The sequence below is a fragment of the Cataglyphis hispanica genome, chromosome 19, assembly GCF_021464435.1.
Source record: "Cataglyphis hispanica isolate Lineage 1 chromosome 19, ULB_Chis1_1.0, whole genome shotgun sequence".
Lineage (NCBI taxonomy): Eukaryota > Metazoa > Arthropoda > Insecta > Hymenoptera > Formicidae > Cataglyphis > Cataglyphis hispanica.
In genome coordinates, this window is record NC_065972.1 from 3,480,411 (window position 1) to 3,501,864 (window position 21,454).

General features: G+C 33.4%; 1 protein-coding gene across 6 annotated transcripts in view; it reads left to right on the forward strand.

The window, feature by feature from the left end:
• The window catches only part of LOC126856620 (whirlin), a 70,548-nt gene that overhangs the window by 8,929 nt on the left and 40,165 nt on the right, over nt 1-21,454 (forward strand). For 5 of the 6 annotated variants that reach the window (XM_050605293.1, XM_050605296.1, XM_050605294.1 and 2 more), the window contains exons 2-8: nt 3,840-4,278; nt 4,996-5,345; nt 11,612-11,742; nt 17,896-18,219; nt 18,707-18,939; nt 19,594-19,891; nt 20,590-20,649. In XM_050605293.1, the coding sequence (XP_050461250.1) occupies nt 3,878-4,278; nt 4,996-5,345; nt 11,612-11,742; nt 17,896-18,219; nt 18,707-18,939; nt 19,594-19,891; nt 20,590-20,649 (1,797 nt within the window). In that variant the 5' untranslated portion in view covers nt 3,840-3,877. The remainder of the gene's footprint in view (nt 1-3,839; nt 4,279-4,995; nt 5,346-11,611; nt 11,743-17,895; nt 18,220-18,706; nt 18,940-19,593; nt 19,892-20,589; nt 20,650-21,454) is intronic. The other variant, XM_050605295.1, reaches the window with a different exon arrangement.

The following is a 21,454-nucleotide window of genomic DNA, read 5'->3' on the forward strand; positions in this document are numbered from 1 at the left end:
TATGAACGACGCTCGTCCGAAATTTAAATTTTTATGATTTATCGACAAGGTAGGCGACGTCGTCGGTTGTCTTTTGCGCGCTGCCTGTGTATAATCGATATACATATCGTATATATTTTGTGACCGCGGGAAAAGGATACATCACTAAAAAAATCGACCTTTCATGTCCTCCGCACGCGCGCCCGCGGCTGGGTAACTTTTCAAAGGATATAAAATGACAATCAAAATGTATCGCGTCACCTTTCACCTTTATCGGAGCACTTAGTTATCACTAGACGCGCCGCCCGAAAATTATCCCATCCCGCAGCGACAGTATCTCGATAAATTCATTCTCCACGCCGCCCGAATTCTCAAACACGCGTGTCTCACATAATGCGAGTTATGTATATATGGTGTGTTATATATGGTGAGAAAATTATCTTTCCAATTTTACTCGCGATGTCTTAACTCAAGCACGCGATTTTTAGTTTAGAATGTTTCATTTACTTCAGGAATGTCATACACGTGCCTATATATATATATATATATATATATATATATATATATATATATATATATAGATTTATTTAACTATTCTTTTATAGATTTATTTTAATTTCCTGTTTCAAAACACGTATTTCCTTTTTCACACTTCAATAAATTATATAATATATACAATATATAAATTGTTGTTTTTTTTTTTAGTTTAAATTTCATGTATCTTTATTTCTTGTATTTATCTTAATTTTGATTTCTTATTTAAATTTAATAAAAGTTTTCAGTTTTATATTTTCTATCTTATTAAAATATTTTATTAATTTATGTTAAATTATTTTATTGATTTATGTTATAATAAATCTTCCTGCTATTATCTCGTTCCTTTATTATTCAAAATTTTTCATATAGACGTGGTGCGGAGACATTTCGAGATTCTGTCTCAAAGGCGAGGAAACCTGGTTCGTTTTGGCACCATCATCGTCAAGTTGACGCACAACGCACTCCCCATTTAACGCTTATTATTCCGCTTTAATGCAAACTGTTACGGGAACACGTACGTGTACTATAACCCGAGTAGCGGCAAAGTTATAGCGGTCGCGTCGGACAGGGGATGGAGTAAAGGGGAGGAGGAGGGGTGTATGTCGACTGAATGAAGTCGGCTTCAGGTGTTCAGCCGCAGTATTGATCGGTCCACCCTCGTATATGACGGGACACACGACACACAAACCACCACACACATCCCTAAAGCCACCCACCGTCCTCCGCTTCTCTAACGCCACCCTCCCGCCCCGTCACCCCAGGAATGTCCGCCGGGGGCGACTTCCAACCCCGTCCCACCATTCCCCGAGCGGCGAACGCAGCCTTTCTCAGTGTCAAGGTTGAATCGAGCCGTCTCGCGATAGGCGAAACGATTGTCGGCGAGGGTGAAGAATTAGGGGATACATTGTGTGACACGAGGTATTAAGCCTGTCGAAGAAGACTGCGACCCCCTTTTTTTTTAAGGAAATGTCTCAATCTCGAGGTATCGTTATACAAATGGCATACACGTGGAAGGAGAAACGACAGGAATTTAATTCCGAAAGGGGCTGTTCAGCAATCTTATCACCCCTGTTTCCAAATGTAATACTGATAGTTATGAGATATATGATAATTCTCGGAAAGCTATTATAATATTATAAAATTACAATAAGTTGGTTATTTTAATTAAAATATTATATAAACGTTGCCTATCGCATTTTGTGTACAAAATAATGTAAATTAAAAATAATATAAAAAGTAATGCAAAGTATATATGTTTCGAGATACTTTATAATATAATTAGTAATTAATTTAATTTTCTGAGTAATGAATTATATTTTTTTGACACGTGAATTAATATGATAATTGCATTAAAATAACTCTAATCTAAACATAATTCTAATATTTTATTTAAATTTTTATTTATATTTTATTTAAATATAAGTAATATTTACAAAAGTCAACCTTACAAATTAACTTCAACACATTCTAGTTTTATCTAATTTTTAATAAAAATCTATTTCTTATTTATTTATTATTTAAGATAAATTCTCTTTTCGATATCTATCAAAACAAATATATTTTCACATTAATTTATTTATTCTAAATGTCGGGAGAGTCTCCCTCGAAATTTTACGAAAAATGTTTGAGATATAGAGTAAAGTATTCAGGTTGTCCGATCTATTATCAATGATAATCTCTGGGGCCAACTCCTTCCGGCGATAAAGGAAGACTTCCTGAAGCCATTAAGAACGTTAGAGCGGGTTTGTCCCAGAAAATGATGCCATTACGCGACGGCAGGTCTCACGTTAAAGATGCTATCTAGAAGCGCTAGACGGTCACGACAAGGAAGTTTCCCGCCCCCTTCCCCCTCCCACCATGATGGATTTAATTGTCTCGTTATTCCCGTCTCTTGTGGGAATCGATAACATAATCGGTTCGCGTCACGGCAAGCCCGATGATAATAGTGGAAAAAACACGATCGATCGCGGTGTAAAAATAAATCGCGAATATTCGTGTACTACTTCGTGGACACACCACAACTGGCGACCGTCCGGAAAACATTCAAGTAAATGTCCTCAAGATGTTTAAAAAAAAAAAAAAAAGATTCTTATCATATCGATGTGTTTTAGATAAGAAATTTTTGATTATAAATTTTCTTTGCGTCGAATGTTTCGACGTTTGAAGTTTTACGTCATTTCCCAGACGTTCATATCCGCAAAATTTAAATTAATTTCTAGATTGATGATTATTATTAATTAACACATAACAATGTAGATGCTAAATCCCTGCTTTATTAATTTATAATTTCGCTCTCTTATATCATCATTATTATGATTAATTAATTATTAAAACTCTAATAAGAAATTAGCATGAAAACAGTTTTATTTTAGAATATTTAAATGTATGTATACGGAAAAAAAAATTCGTAGTGGATTTTGTGGAAAATTGTACATGTACTAAAAGTGCAAACAGCTGTGTTGATTTTTCGAAAGTAAATTTTTGTCGGAGCTTTGCAATTTTTATATTTGACATATGTATTCGGCGAGAAATTCGCGCGCTTTCGCTTGGCAAGGAGCGGCTTCCGTGAGGAAGACTTTTCTAATAAAATTTTCAGTCGCTAATGTGACATTTGAATGTCGAGGCGATTTCTTTGCCAACACGAGAATGTCTTCCGGTATCTTCTGATTTATTTACGAAAAATCCCGATCGATCTGACTGGCATTCCTGAAATTCAGGCCGCGACTTTTACGTCGCATCGAGCGCTCGAGTCAGAAATTGTCATGTGTTTAATTTTATAATATATTAATGTAAAAGCATGTAAAATTATTGTAGTTTAGAGAATCATCGAGTACTTTTGAAGAGAGCTGTTCTATTCTACAATAAAATGATTCAATTGAAAAACTCTCTATTCAATAATTTTATATTTACAATTTTTTTTCGGTATCATGAATTCCTATAAAAGATTTTATTCCCTTATATCTCTTATTTTGATATAAATCTCAAATTTAAAAATTGCATAAATTTATTTCCAGACAAAATTATATACTCTAAGAGCAAATACATTAAATTAAATAAAATAAGATTTTTCCATTAAATTAATTTAATTAAACCATAATATAATCTATTCTGAGTACTTTTTTAAAAAAACCATTTCCAAATAAAAACATTTAATTAAAAGAAATCCTTTACTTAACAATTTTCGCACAATTTGAAGTCTTAGTGTCATTAATCTTCACATGTATCCCGTTCCCTTTAAACTCCTCCCTCCCTCGCCCTTTACATTCCTCCGCTAAATTTCCCGCACGATTAATTAATGATCGGAATCGCGCGTTGGCCGACAGGTGTGACCGAAGGAGGACCGATCGCCAGCCGAGGAGGCATGGCTAGCAGCACGGAGGACTACGGTTCCGAGCTGCAGGAGTTGCAGTGGGGTGGCGGCGGCACCACCACCGGAAGCGGCGCCGCGCACTTCCTGCGCGGCGGCGGTTCTCACTACCTGCGGAGCGGCACCGGCGGCTGCTACGAGGCCGAGGACCTCGAGTCGTCCAGCACCGCCGGCCGTCATCATGGCGGTCAGCATCGCGGCTACTACAGTCCACCCGGCACCAGCTACACCATCGTCGAGAGGCCGCCGAGCGCGCCCCATCATCACTCGTCGCACGCCACCCCATACAGATCCCACCGGGGTCACGGAACCACCGGTGGAGGAGGAGGAGGAGGAGGAGGAGGAGGAGGTGGCGGCGGCGGCACGGGTGCCATCTCCCCGGAACAGGTGCTCAGGTGAGATAGCTTTGAATAAATAGGCTCTCGTGATCAAAACCGATTTTGATGGCGTATCGAAATTGAATTACGTCAGTGATTTTCAAGCTAAGTTTTATGTGTATTTAGCACGATATAGTGCTCTCGCATTTTGTGCAATCTATTTTCTGGAATTATAGCGTAGATATTTTCTCTCTCTCTCTCTTTAAATTTCTTTTATATAAATATTTTTTCTTCGAAATAATTTTTGATTTAAATAGTTTATATAAATTATACAATATCTCTATAATATTATAGGTTTATAATAAAATATTTAATATCATAAATTTTAATTTAATTTTGTAAAGGTCTTTATAAATAAAAACAAAAAAAATGAATTATATTTACATCGAGCATCGACAACAATACATAATATTAAGGGGAGATATATTAAGATAAATTTTCAATTATAAATAATATTAAATTATTTCCTTTATATTATAATAAAAATATGTTCCATAATTAACTGCATATAAATATAAAAATGAAGTAATATGAATTTCATTTAATAGTTGTCAATGCAAAAATTTCAATTTTATATTTACTTTTTTATCTAAACTATTAATATAGTTATAATAACACTATTAATAGCGAATAAATCCGTTGATATCACGAGTTTTCGTTTATCAAAGCCATCGATGACACATATATATATGAATTAAATAATAAAAAATGATATCGATTCTTGATCCCTTGCAGATTATTCGGTAGCAACATCTCGGAACGGCGTCAGGGCGATCGTAGATCGCCGGCGTCCAGCCCGGCGAGCGTGACAGCTGCACGTGGCACGCCGATCTCCGGTGGCTCGCAGCAACAGCAATCGCAGCAGCAACAGCAGCAGCAAACCAACGCCGGCAATCCGCCCACGTCGCCGATCGCGCAGCCGCTCAGTCTCCAGGAGCTCACCGTAAGGACAATCACCATGACGAGAGATCCGCCGGACTCTCACCATGGCTTTGGCATCTGCGTGAAGGGTGGCAAGGACGCAGGTGAGATCCGAAATACCTTCAGGCTACCCCCGTCGCCGTACTTCGTGCCTCGAGAACGAGGTACTTTCTATCTCCCAGTAGCGGTTAAAATTCTCTCTATTCTCATTATTAGTTTTCTCTCGGCACTTCACTCAGATTTTTAATAAGTCAACGTCAAGCCTCACGTTTCAAGCCGTCGCGAATCATCGAATGCTGCTGTTTTGCTCCGTACGAGTCGTCTGGTCGTCCCGTCGCGGTTCCTCGGGTCGTCTAACTGTAAATAAGTCCGGGATTTCCTCTCGAGATTGCTTCTCGTGCCGTTTCGTTTTATGCGAAATCGCGAAAATTTTATCCGATCGAAAATATTTGCCACCGTATATTCAAGTTTACATCCCTTTCGCGCGATAAATTATACAATATCGATAATTTTATAGATTAGTTTTGAGCAACAAAAATATTTAATATCATATCATAGATTTTAATCTAGTTTTGTAGAGGTCTTTATAAATGCAAAAATGAATTATATTTATATCGAGCATTGGTAATAATAAAAATCACTTTGACATCTCCGTGAGAAAGGATATGCGATGACAGCTTGATATTTTTTTTTTTTTTGATGTCATAAATCTGTCATTTTAATTTTTCAAGTTAATATTTCCATTACTATAGAGGTTGTGTATCTTCCTAAATAAAAATTTTTAGATAAAAAAAAAATTACGATTTTATTCATCGGTGATGTCAAAAAATTACGATACCGTACATCCAAGAATGGAATAAAAATCGATCTGTCAAATGATAATCCGGCTATTAATTTAATCATTAGATCCTTCTTTTCATATTAAATATTTGAGAGATATTAAAATTCCGCGAATCGAGCGGAACGCCAGATGACTCGCTTGTCACTTATCGCTGGCAACTTGTATATTTGATTACTGTTTCTTTTTCGTGCTAAGTGCCTAAGTCACCTCGGATGGCACCCATATCGTGTCTCAACATCTTATGCTTGTACGTTGTACGTGCTTCAGCATAAATTGGCGAACCGTCCTTGTCCTCGCGACGAAATATAATTAGCGTAAAAATGTTATCTTATCGTTCCTATTACTCGCGATAGCGTATTTAAATAACGAAACGATATAAATATATTTATAGCGTTTACATATCTAAAATTGTTAAATATATTATCTCTCAGAGAATATCCTATATATAAATTATTATGATTATTTTTATATTTAATTACATCACATGGAATTATTTATATATAAAAAATTATAAGGTAATTTATTTTGTGTGTCATTTCGCGTTGTTTCTCTAAATATTTGAAGTTTTTACACATCATTAAATTTATAAATTAATTATCATGAAATAATAATTATATTTAGGAATCGGTTTGGTAACCGAAAATAATTGTTGTTTACTTTATACAAGTAAACTGTTTTAAATGTTCATCCGTATTGATAATACATGCAAATTCTCATAAATAAATCAAAAATAAATATAAATATACAAATATATATATATATATAATAAATATATATAAATATATATAAATTTATACAATTGATTAACGATTGAATTCCTCGATAGAAAAGGAGTTCTCTCGTCGCGAGGACGATACTCGAAAGCAGAGAAAAACATTTTCACGATCGTTAAGCATCGTTCTCCGCCGTAGTGACGATTGTTTGCACGCAAACTCGATAGAAAAGGAACGAGCGCGTTTTGCACAGATCTCTCCTATTTCCTTATTTTTTTTTCCCCCCTTAAAGAGATGGAACTCCGGTCGGTTTGCCGTTCGATGGTCGTGATAACGAGCTATCGATCTATCGAAACGTGATTGCGCCGGAAATCCAACGACCGGAGTTCGTCGGTTCGCCTAATCTTTCTGGAAAATTCAATTGATAAAAAAAGCTTTGAAACTGAGATTAACAATTGTTCTTTATCACTATTTAGTAATTTATTAATTAATTCATTTTTATCCTTTATCTTTTCACGTCATACATATTATTTAAAAAAGTATGATATAATAATAATAGAGAAAGATATAATTAACTCTTACGAAAAAAGGGCGAAATATTTTAAATTGTTATAACAAAATTTAAAAATTAAAAAAGAGTTATTAAAGCGTTAATATTGTCATTTCTACACTGAGAAAAAAAAAGTCGTTAAATGCCTTTAGTTGATTATCATTTCTTTAGTTGAAATATTTAGGTATTTAATTTAAATACGATGTGTGTGTGTGTGTGTATTTAATTTAAATACTAAAATATTTTAACTAAAGAAATGATAACCAACTAAACGCATTTATTCAAAATGACTTTTTTCTCGGCGTACGAAAAGAACTCATTTTTTCGACCGTGTATTTCTTTGAATGTATTCTCTCTAAAATTTTAATATTTTACAGATTAAAATTTAATATTTCAGAAAGATTTCTCAATCGATAAATGACAAGGGTCTGCGAGAGGCAAAAATGCACGCGAGAGCGCCGCCTTAAAATAACAAAAGCGACAAGATCCGGTTTCACGGTCTACAGCCTTTTAATCCTCGCAGTTTCAAAAATAAATCAGATTGTCACACACACATACACACACACACACACACACACACACACACACACACACACACACACACACACACACACACACACACACACACACACACACACACACACACACACACACACACACACACACACACACACACACATATATACACACGCGCACACAAAATGCAACGGTCTAAAAATATTAAACTAGTTTACATACTCGTTTCTTTTAATCATTTGCAAAAAAATATTTGTCAAGAAGATTAGAAATAATATTTATATTTATCACTCTATCGCAAACTTTTATAATGTACATATTAAAAATATATATAAAAATGTATTTTTTCATTATTTTGAAAAAAGGACTTTTGAAAAAAAGAATTTAATGGAATTATAGAAAAATATTGAATTATAAAAAAAAAAATACAATAAAATTCAATGAATCTGCAACTCTATCCGTTACTAATGTTACCGGCGAGACTGTGAGTGTTAAATCTCATGCTTAATCACACGCACGTAACGTTGCACAGATGCGCGCTGCGAAATCACCGCTTGACAAGCTTCATCATCCAGCCAAGACATCGAGCGTGAAACCACAAATTCAAAAAGGCGGCTCTCAAGAGAGAGAGAGAGAGAGAGAGAGAGAGAGAGAGAGAGCGTTTTTGCCTCTCGCATTACGGATCGCGATACTAAAATCTGTTTCAGGCGATGCTGAAATTCCCAGAGCCTTCTGTTGTTATCGTCAATGTCTTTTTTTCACACTTTTGAGTTTTATCATTCCGAGTGTAAAGATCTCTATCGGCAAAAATTTATATATAACAATTATAACAACTATTCTCTCCGACAAATTTATCTCGAATTTTGTGTAGCTTTACTTGAAATATATCAGCTGTCAAAATTAATTTTCGAGTTAATTTAATTCACAAAACATTGCCTTGTTTTAAATATACATAATTGGCGTAAATATTATATGTATGTATAAAAGTGGATATTCACGAATAATTTATATCCAAGGATTTGTTAGCATAGATACTATTATTAATAATAATATAAATATTATAACTAAAATGCTCCGTAAACTAGGGCAAGCTCAATAATTCGAGTCTAATCAAATTAGTTCCGCAATGATGTTTTGTGAAAAGCTTATTGAATTCGACGCGAGTTTTCTGGGAATTTCGCCATCGTCCGCGATCGAACAGCTGAGATCAAGAATAAGCCAACTTGCGTTGTGTCATTCTTATTTTCTGTTTCGCTGTACCAGAAGCGCAGTCAGGTAATTCAACGAGAGAAAGAAGGGTTTATAACGCATCGCACTACACGAGTATCTGACAGAAAGCTACTTCCTCTCTCTAGACGTCTCTCTGGCACAACATTCGTTGCATGAGTGTTACAATGTATGCGCATTGTGTATAAGTGCATAGAGAAGAGCTTGATCGTTTGCATTAGTCACAAAGCTCTGCGTAGAGCGCAGAGTCAGAAACAATATCAGGGAAATATCAACTTTTTATATTTAAAGAAAAATATATAACTAGATTAAATAATAAGATTTCTTCTGCAATTTTTGTATTCGAATATAATTTCTCGTGCGATTTCTTTCTAAAAATAATTTTTCTACGTGAAGTGTTTCTTGATCTTTTTTCTGCGCGAAAATTTAAATCACGGTTTAATCACCGAAATATTTGAAATCACAAAATAAGAGAAAACATTTCGATTTAAAAAAAAAAAAAAATTCATCAAAATTTTCCGAGTCAATTTTTCGAGATATTCGTTGGTATGAAAAATAATTATACGCGAACTGTTTTCATCTCGACATTAAATTTTCTTCCTGCACAAAGTTATTTTGATGAAAATAATAATCCCCACATAAACACACAACAAACAATAAACGCATGAACTGCATAAATGCAGTACAAGCGCGCTATTCGATGTATCATCACGTTTCCTAGCTCTTTCGCTTCGACACAAATTATATCACCACACGCACCTACACATTATTTCGTTGTATAGTAAAGCCAGGAGCATAAAAACTTCAAAAACTTTAAATGATCGCAGGAATTCAAGAGAGTAGAGAAATAGAAAATTGGTTAAATCTCGTTGGAGAAACTTCTTCGAAAGGAGCTTTTGCGATATATTATTTTAATATAATTCAAGAAACCATATCTTTTAATACACGCGGTGCACGTCCGATATTAATAATCGCTCTCTCTTATAAAGAGAGCTCTCATTTTCGAGTAAATTTCCCATTCCGAAGAAATCTCAGATTACTTTAGATAATATTAAAATTGAGTTTGGAAAGATAAATCCTCGAGATTCGAAATAAATCTCGTCCAAATAATTCGAGAAATGTAGAAAAAATATTTCTGTATATTTTTGCAATATTTATCAAGTATAGCTCGGGAAAGTAATTATGAATTATTAGCAAATAGCAACAAACTCCATCTTTGCACATTTTTCATTTGATTTTTTTATGTGGTTATAAAATATATATATATATATATATATATATATATATATTTTATACATTATATGTATATTTCTCCTAATTAATTAGCAAAGCAAAATAAATACTAAACCAACTCTAATATTAACAATGTTAATAAAGTTATGATAATAAAGTTTCTCATTATTTTGTGCTAAGAAAATATATCCGGACTAGAACATTCCAGATTAACAGCTGCAAAAACTCGGAATCAATCAAACTGGACAAAAAAAAAATCTCGCTTTTATTTTGTGTCATAAAAGCATCTTTATTGTCCTAGCGCGCGGATCTAGTTCAAAAATTCATGAAAAATTTACCTCGGCTTCCATCAGTCGTTATCGATCACTTTTCCATTTTTTTTTTTTAAATAAAATATGATGCACAGATATCAAATACACACCCACACACATACATATACGTATGTACACAAAAAAATACATACTTTGCAAGTGCATAACGTAAACGTAATGCACATCATGCAATGCAATTAACGTTTTCTCTTCGAAAGATTTATGTGCATGGTTTTTCCTCTCTCTCTCTGTCAAGCGAATACACGTATACACACGTGCATCGTGACACACAGAGACGCACACCGTTTTCTCATATTCTCACTTCACTCTGATGCATCCGCGTACTTTTTTCTCCTTCCTCTTATTTTCACAATATTTCTGCCCATGGCGTTTATCGTATCCGCTTCAACAAGTATATCGGGGAAGTTTGCCAGCTCTGCCAGAAAGTCAACTCTCTTGCAAAATAGTCAACAGGTCCCTCGGTATCATATATTGCTATATGCATCATCTTCTATTTTAATAAAAACAATAATCTATCGCTTATATCAAAAGAAATTATGTTTATTATATGTATGTTTATTATATATTTATTATATTATAAATGTTTGATTATAAAAAAATAATTTTATGTAAATATAATTTTGTACAAATTAAAAATATAATTTTACTATCAAAAATATCTTATACTTTTTTTTGCAATAATTTAATTATATATTATAATTCAGATAAAAAAGTTATATTTTTTTTTTTGAATACCAGAAATCTTATCTCTTAATAAGAGATATTTTATAAAAATAATTTTCCCCAAATCATCACATTCTGTCAAACTAAAATATTTGCACATTGTCGCAAATACTTTACATTTTTTTATTAAAAAAAAAAAAAAAGATTCCTTTCATGTTATCTCTCAACTTATTCGCGAGATTTGCTCGGGCGATTTGTCGCGTCATGGGTGGAAGATTTTAATTGGCACCGATCGCCGGAACATCGGCGAGAGGCAGCTTACCGGCCTGATGGAAAGTCTGCCAACTGTTCTCAGGGGTGGGTGTCTACATTTCGAGGGTGGAGGAGGGTTCGGTGGCCGAACGAGCTGGACTCAGGCCAGGAGACACTATCTTGGAGGTTAACGGCACACCCTTCCGCGCGGTCACTCACGAGGAGGCCCTCAAAGTAAGTCTACAACTTTTATTTTCTCACCACTATCCTTTTCAATCAGCTTCCTGAATCACCTGTCTTTCCCCCACCCACCCCACCTCCCCCTTTACTTATCGTCCATTATCCCCTAATTCTGGCAGTTTCGCTAACGTCCACTGCTTTTGAAGGCTTTGTTAATTCAAAGAGATACAAACGAGAAGATAATGAGGATCGAGATAATGAGATCGTGATATATTATGTTTCATAATTCCCTTTATCCTCTCCCGCCTCAATTAACCTTTATCTGCTTTAAATTATACGCACTCCCTGAAATGTATGTTATTGTTAAATATTGGTTAATATAAAGTTGTTGTGAGAAGAAGAAGAGAAGGGGGGAGAGGGGGAAAATTTGGAGTTATATATATATATATATAAAATATAAAACATATTATTAAAATAAATGTTCAAAAAATTTGAAAGATAAATTTATATTTAATGAAAAATCAAAAAATTAAAATAATAATTTTGGGGGAGATTTTGGTTAAAAATGAAAAATAAAAATTAAAATTGAAAAATTAAAAATTGAAAATAACAAATGCGAGACTTTTTTTTTTTAGAAAATAGATATAGTCCTCCCTCATTTTAGTTTCTTCATTTTTATAATATATATTTCAAATGTGATTTCCGAAATAATAATATTATTACAAATATCAAATGTTTAAAGTGTCCTAATTCTCGGAATGTATAATCCAGAATTTAATAAATAATTCCACTGCAAACACAAGTTTTAATTAGAAAAATAAAATAAATTTTAGAATTTTTGTTTCTCAATCGTCACATTTACAATTCGGGAATACTTCAACGTTTGCCATCACAATCAGATGTGACAAGTAAAGCCATTTTATAAAGAGAGGGACAAAAATGAGCAATTACAGCCGTTCCAATTAAGGGATTCTAAGCCCGGTGTTCCAAGTAATCGTGTGAATGCAGTTTGTATTTATGACCGACCTTAAGAACCGTCTCATCGATCCTCGTTCTAAGTCCGGCTCTCAACCGAGTTAGAGGAAATAAAGAGGAACGTCAAGCATTCTTAAATTGACGTGCAAATAACCGGAAGACGGATCTCGAAATCAACCGTTTCGTATTATTTCTTTTCCCCTTAGGGATTTTCAATCCTTTCATCATCGCTCGTATCATTCCTTCTAGGTTTATTTATTTTTTTTTTTCTAACTACTTATTTCTATTTTGATTTATTATTTTTTATAATCGTCATTAATTGACAAAAAAAAAAGATAATTACGTACCAAAATTTTTAGTGAAATCTTTATCTCTAATAATCGATCTTGAATTTTGTTCTAAAAGTTTCAATTTTTATACATAAAATGCTTTTATTTATCCAGTAAACGTGTTAAGGAGACACGATTTTTTTTCAAGTACCCTATACGTTTTGTGTGAAATATTTGCGATTTTTCAAGTTCCGACGTGAATTGTTGCGAACCTTTTCATACTGGAGCACCGTCGAAGAACACCCTTTGATCATAGGGTAAACGCCTCAAAGGAATATCATTGTTACAACCCGGTAAAACGCTCGACGTTCATAAGTGGCAAACACTAAGCGGATATATTCGCGCATATAAAGTTAAGCGTCTCTCTCTCTCTCTCTCTCTCTCTCGTGCTAATGTAGATGAGAAGATTAAAGAAGCGAAAAATGTTTCTAAATTAAAAATAGAGTAATTTGAAACGTTAGATCTAATTTTTGAAAAATTAAACATCAAAGTCGAGAAAGTTTTAAACTTAAATTAATGACATGAAATTCGAGTTAAATTTCTAGATCGATGAAACGATGAGCAATTTTACACTACATAAAAATATCGAAGAGACGCAAGAATTTTCTCAAAATATTCGTGTAAATTTGTCTTCGGGCAAAATTCAAAATTTGAAAATCTTTAACGAGATGCTACATTGAACCTTTTAATATGGAAAATCTCCGCTTTGGTGAATCTCACGTTTCTTTTGATTGACTAAAAACTCGCGCCCATTATTCGCGGCAGTCTTTGTTTTAAGTTTTAAGCCGGGACAGCGGGAACAGCGGAACCATTTATGCAGAGAGATTACTCGCGGTAATTCCGTCCACTCCAATGACTTGTAACAGTTCTCTTCAAATCCATGCAATAATTCTTGATTCGCGTTTGCGACTCAAGCTTATATCAAACGCTGAAAATAAAATATAATTCGCCTTTTCATGATTTTCAATTTAATTTCAATTAATAAAATTTAACTTCATTTAATTTTATTATTTATTTATCAACTTTATTGATTTTTATTTCTAAAAATATACTGGACATCAACTTTAAGAAATAAAGGAATTTTTATTTTACAGTTATTTAAAAATTAATTTTATAAAAATTTTTTGAAAAAAATGTCAGAGCTCTAGAAATATTTCTATTTTTATCTCTAATGTATTCTCATATATAATTTTTATTTATATCTTACTAAATATTTTTCTGTTCAATTCTTAACTTTCCCTGTTTACATTAGAGCCTTGGACTTTGTCTTATTGTTTGCGCGGTGCATTTTTTCATGTACACGGTGGAAAATCGAACGAAAGCCAGGATATAGGTCGAGCTCTAAAGACTTAGGCCGAAGATATTCCGGAAAAATTGCTATTACGGGAGGGTGAACGAATAGGTCGGTGGTGATCTATATCCACTCTTGTGATTGCCCTTCCTCACATTTTTCTACGATCCATTTCTACGGAGTTCAATCGATCAACTGTATACCCTCGATTGTAACGGAAACTTTATATGTCACTTCGAAATATTTAGCAAGTCCGCGTACCTAATCTCTTCCTTTCTTTCCACTTCTCCTTTATAATTTATTACACGTGATATAAGAATTATTTATCGAATTTTCAATATCACCACTCTGTCATTATCATAATTTCTAAAAAAATTTTTATTCAATTATTATAATATTCAATTATACCAGATCATATTTATGATTATTTTATATTAGATGGTATAATATAGATATATAAATTCACGCCAATTTTTAAGAATTATTACACAAATATTAAAATAATAAAAAGATATATGAAATATCTTAATCTATACAATATTTCGGAAAATATTTTCTCTGGCTTCATTAATCATTATCCAAAATTTATTAGATATATATTATTTTTTAAATAAATCTCAATATATTTATAAAGTAAGAAATTCCATAAGGATCTTCCAAAATGTCTGCGTCATTTTTTATCCAATGAAATATTTCACGCTTTCGCGAAATAGATAATTAATATCCACTTGACAAAAATGATCTCGATAATTCAAAGATCGACTCCGATTTAAAAAAAAAATAAATTTATATTTTCTTTGCAATCTTGAATAATATTTGCTGACAGTTTATAATCAGTCTCGTGTATAATGTTTATTTTCCGTAAACTTAACTTTTCGATTTGCGGAATCGAAACGCGATCCTTTGGAAGTATCGATTAATGGGATCAAAGAGAGGCTGTGAAGGATAACGATGGCGACGAGACTCGTTATCTCATAATGGCTCGTCGAGATGCTCGCGTGCTAAGCAAACAACATATTCGAGAGAAGCTACGTCGTTTTTTTTTTCGCTCTTTTGCTCCTTCGAATCACGACGACGTTGACGACGACGAGGACGATGACGACGTAGCGGCGCCAGGCGTCCCGGCGCCCTCCGGCCAACTCCCCCGTCTCGTTTAGTCTCTTTACATAATACGCGAAGCTTCCGCGAATGCTACTGCTGTTGCTCTTCTTCAAAAAGGAAAAGAATAGCCGAATGCTATTTACTTGCCCCAAAATTTTCGATCATGAATCTTGTTAGAGAGAGAATTCGTAATATTATATTTGCGCGTGACTCTATCAATTAATATAAATATTATATATTTTTTAAGATTCTAAAAATGACCTCCACATTAATAATAAACTTCCAAATTAGAGCTCCTTAAAACTCCTTAAAACCGACGATATTGAATGCTATTTAATATAAAAAGAAAATTAAAAATTACATTTTTAACAAAAGTTAAACCAAAGAGAGACAAAAGATTATGAATTTAAATTGTTGATAAAAGATGATAATATTTCAAAAAAAATTTTTTTTTCCATCAAATATAAAAAAAAAAGCTTTCGCAGACTTTGTCCATAGAAGCTTGCTCTAAAACGTCGGAAACTGTAACTTTTACAGTTCATCATTGACTATGCGAAGAGACATACAATCGATTTGGCTGACCCAGAAAGCGCAGATCTTGTCGGAGAAAACGATCAGAAGGATGTCTAATGGATATAGCATCATAACTTCTGGACCGATTATATCTAGATTATTGCTGGCTAAAAATATGACCGTACGATAATGTCGCGGGTGTCAAATCCTGAACATGACAACGATAGTTTCTGAGCCTATCTCTCCGAACGGTCTGTTTCTACTTTCTTTTTTTTCTCATAAATTATTTAGCCACGTTCGCAAATGGATGCTAATCACGGAATCGCCGAACGATTCATCAATATGTCTTCTCGATAGTTTATCTAACATTAATTTCTCTCGTATATACCTAATATGTAATAACACGCCGTGATAAGAGACTATCGTAAATCAGACTGATATGAAAGTTTCAAATAAAATTAATCGATAATAAAACGCTGTTAAAAATAAAAATTATATTTATAAGAAAAATTAAATCATAGAGAGATGAAAGATCACGAATTTAAATTGTTGATAAATAGTAAGATAATTAAAGGGATATAAAAAACTATGAATTAATTTACATTTTTCAAATTAATCGAGAAATTAGTCAATTATTAATTATTATTAATAAAGATAGCAATTAAGAATATTTTTTTACGTAGAAAAAAAATTATCGAATAAAATATTAAAACAATAAAGTATACAAGATTTTCATATACTAAGAAAAATGGATAAAAATTTAAGACAAGATAAGAATAAATTCAAGATAAGAATAAATTCATAAACCAATAATATAAAATTGTAAATAAACTGAATTATTTCAAACTTAAAAATCAATGAAAAAGATCTGTTTTCAGAAGAATTAATAAAATCCGCTATAACAGAGACAAAAAGAATTTTGAAAATTTCATTTCGGACGTCTTTCGAATGTAACATGACATATCTATTTTACATAAAAATACAGAGAGCACACAAAGCTAGATGATGAGAGACAGACGGAGACAGTTTACGATATTTCTAGAAACGCATCCATGGGATCAAGTTGCGAGCATATTTATGAAATGCGACCCCGCGATCCCGTCGCAAAAATGACATTTTTATATTTCCTTGACATCTGACGTTGTACGACTGTGAGCGGAAAATAACAACTTTTCCTCATGGAAGATTCTTCGCGTTCTCGCGCGGGAAAACCTGCTTCGAGATGCTGCGGGAGACTTCGCATCTTACGAACCGCGAAAAAGATCCTAAAGGACGTGATCCGAGCTGGGTCAAGGATAGGGTAGGATATGACGTCACAGGCTCTAACCAGAAGGATCGATATCCTCCTGGCTGCCGAGTGGCGTCATCGAAACGCGAAACGCGCTGTCTCTTCTCGTTGATATTATTTACTACGTCGATCTAAAGGAGGTCCATTTTAAAAATATTCTATCACTCCCCCCTCCCCCTTTTCATCAACCCTCTCGCTGCGTATTTTCGTAAGAAATCGACTGTAAAAAATGTCAAACTGTTTTTTTTTTTTTTTTTAAATAATAACATTATAGTAAAAAATATGTCATATTAAGTGCAAAGTAAAATAAAAAATATTTTGCGAAGTTTTAAAAATCGTTCGACACATAATACAATTTTTTGCAAAAGTTTCAAAATTCAAAATTTAAATATTCTAACATTAAATTTTATAACAGTAATATAAATATATCAAGATTTTTAATTTACTAGGAGTTAATATAACTGAAGAAAAATATTCGATAAATTTTGATTCAAAAGTTTAAAAAAATTCTAAAAAAAATGTAAAATCTCGTTAATATTTCTTATCAAAAGATACATTCATTAAATATTTTTAATTACCAATAATTATAAAAAATATCGATCAAGCTTCTGCAAATTTGGCTTCTCAATCAGATTACACGCCCATCTTTTTTCAGTTGTATTCAGTTTAATGTATATCGACATTGTATATTATTTTTCGCATTGCTACAGATGCTGAAGTCCTGCAGGACCTTGAGCATGACCGTGCGGGGGCCCGCACTGGACCCCCGCTGCCGGGGCGGTCACCCCGTCTGGTCGGCGTCGGGTCGGCAGCAGTCCTGCAGCTGGATGGATCGCCAAGGTCGTCCAGCGTCCCCGCCACCCCTTCATCCACCCCGCGATTCTCGCTACGCTCCGAGGACGCGAAAGGTCGAATTGTGCATCGAACCCGGCCAGTCCTTGGGCCTGATGATCCGGGGTGGCCTCGAATACGGCCTTGGAATTTACGTCACGGGCGTCGACAAGGACAGCGTCGCCGATCGCGCCGGCCTCCTCGTGAGAATCACGCCTTTTCCGCTAGATTTTAATCTCTCCTGATCCCGAGAGTCTTAGGAGACTCTTTAGAATAAATTCGATATGCGCGATATTTATCTCTTAGAGTCCATATAATTAAAAATGTCAAAATAAAAAATATCTTAATATGTCAAAATAAAATCAAGAGCTATCATTTTTAATAAAAAATCTCACACATAATTTTCTTTCTCTATATATTAATTATTATATTAAGTAATAGTTTTGAATAATATATTCCGTTCCCCCAGCAAAATACAAATAATTTAATTATTATTCTTCACTCGTAATTAAATAAAAATATTACTTAATTATGAGTTATTTATTTCATTTACTTATGTATATTTTTTTTATTAATTAATTTATTAATAACTATTAATCTTATAAAGATGTTAGCCTGTTTATTTAAAAACTTCACTCCTATGATTTTCGATCTTAATTTTAATTTGAGGCGTCTTTTGAATAATCGCAGGTGGGCGATCAAATCATCGAGGTGAACGGGCAAAATTTCGAGGAGGCCACGCACGACGAAGCTGTCCAGATATTGAAGACTAACAAGAGGATGAGTTTATTGATACGCGATGTCGGCAAGGTTCCCCATTCCTGTACCACCAGTCAACCTATAGTGATCCCGCCGACCGCCCGTTATCCCGAGCACGATCCTTTGCTAGAGAGCCCCGGGAATCATCGACCACCTAGTCCCGCGTAAGTCGCATACATATTCTTTATGAATTTTTATTTGTTTTTTTTTTTTTTATCAACCTTTAATGTTTTTTTGAATAATTTCTTTATATTATATAATATAAATTATAAAATAAATAACCTTTTTTATAATGCATATGTGTGTATCATAATTTATATGGATGTGTGTTTTTATTGTCTTATTATTTTCATATTTAATATTTAGATGCTACTTATTCTGAAAGAACTGGGGAAAAAATCTTATTTTTAAATTAAAAATAATTTTTAAATCCTCTTTAATTCTATTTTCATAATATGATAATATTAATCGATCACATAGTAAAATCGTAATTTAATCTGCTATAATAATGAAAGAATAATGTTGGCATATGTTGACATTAATTAAATCATGAATCAATAAATCATGAATATTGAATAAAATCTGTTTAATTAAAATCATATGTATGAGCATATTCTCGACAAATATCACATAAATCATTTTTAATTTAAATTTAAAACGCATGTAATAATGTTTAACTACAAAATCAGAAATTAATTACTCTATCGCAAGAAATCATTTTAAACGAATTAAATTTTCCTTTCACACATACACACATTTTTTTTAAGTTTATTTATTTTCACGTAACATATCTGATGGATTTTTCAATGAAAATCAAGGAGTAGCACAAACGAGTGGAGACATCGAAGTGGCTTTCATACAGTTTCGGCGGCCACCGCCGCCATGGTGGAGGAGAAGGCAAGAGTCGTCCTTGCCAGGAGCGAGAGAGCCGCACTCTCTCAACTTCTGGCGGACTACAGGACGCGGAGGCTGACGATAGAGGAACTAGTCGTCAGTCTGGCCGATTTGCTCAACACCCATGAGAAGCTGACACTACTGACAGAGCTTAGGGAGCTCATCGACAACAAGGACAAATCGGCCTTCGACGATCTCGTCTATCGACCCCGAATAGCCAGGGTAAGTTTTTAAATAATTTCTAAGATAATTTGACAAGACAAAAATTTTAAAAATATTCATACGGAATAAAAATATTATTAGAGTTTGCAAAGTTAAAGAAAACGTATGTCTAACATTTTACAGAATTTTATTTAACATATATTAATATCAAATAAGTTTTATTGTAAAAATATTTTCTCTCTCTCTCTCTCTCTTTCTCTCTTTATAACAAAATTTATATTAAGCTTTATAATCAATTAATTTTTAAAGAAACTTTCAGAAACCTATTATTATGTATTATTTATATTAATATATAAAAATACATCTAAAATTATAATTTTGAAAAATTAATTTTCTTTTAACATTTTTAATAAATTTGTACTTGAAAGAAGAAGAGAGATAGAAAAGGGATTTGAACTATTAATGCATTATTCATTTTTAAATTGAAATGAATAAACCGTAGAATTATACAATCCGCCACTTTTAAAATATCTAACGACTTCTCTGAACAATTTAAGAATATCTTTTTTAAATTAATATTCGCGAATAAATTTTTTTCAAAATTTCATAATTTAACTTTAATTAATTGTCTTATAATCTAAAACTTTATTTCATTGAAACGCGTTGCACGATAAGAGAAGGAAAACGTTTTCCAAAGAAAATCGGAAGGCTCGAGATGATTTCTAAAACGGCGCTTTTCGTTTTTCTCTCCTTTTTAGAGAAAAGGCGACCGCGCTCACTCGGATTTGATAGTGACTCCCTCGCTGCACGATCTTCCGGTAAGTTGAACCTATCCTTACGACACTCTATTCATGTCCCCCCGAGCTTACAAAGGACACTGGCACATTTACACGCGTTTAAACTCTGCGGATCACACGCGCGTTTGCGCGCATTGTTATGTACGAGCACAGAGAGACAACACGTACGTTTTTTTTTTATTCTTCTCATCTCTCTCTACGATACGACGATGTATAGAGTACCGACTTTTTTTCTCTCTCTTTACTCCCTCACTCACTATTCTATGGATCTCTATTCACCTTAATTGTTAAGACATTAAGAGAATCGCTTTGTATTCCGTCCTTGTTGTCGATGGACTTTCACGGGGAAAAAGCCAAAGCAAAGAAATATTTCCCGAAAAAGTTCCTCGTCACGCGTGCACGCGTTCTTAATCTAGAACAATTGCGGCGTTAGAAAAATTGTCGTCTCGCCGAGAACGAGCGAAATTTTGCGAAGCAAAGAGCGGTTAATCTCAAGAGAAACGTTTCACGTTGATCCGTAATAAAAGCGCCGTAATTCGTAATAGTCTGTAGAGAATGATAACTCAGAATAATTGCTGCCTTTTTACATTAAATGAGAAATATTATTTATCTGAATATTACATATTTACCATCATTTTAAGCGATAAATATGTTTATGAGACATAAATTTGAAAAGAAAATTATTTCGTGCATAAATTAAATTGATAATGAAAATTAATAATTATTGTAATGCTTATATAAATTTATATTTTTCTATGGATCCTTCATAAAATAATTTCATATTCTGATAAATTTTGAATAATAATTTATAGTTATTCTTATATAT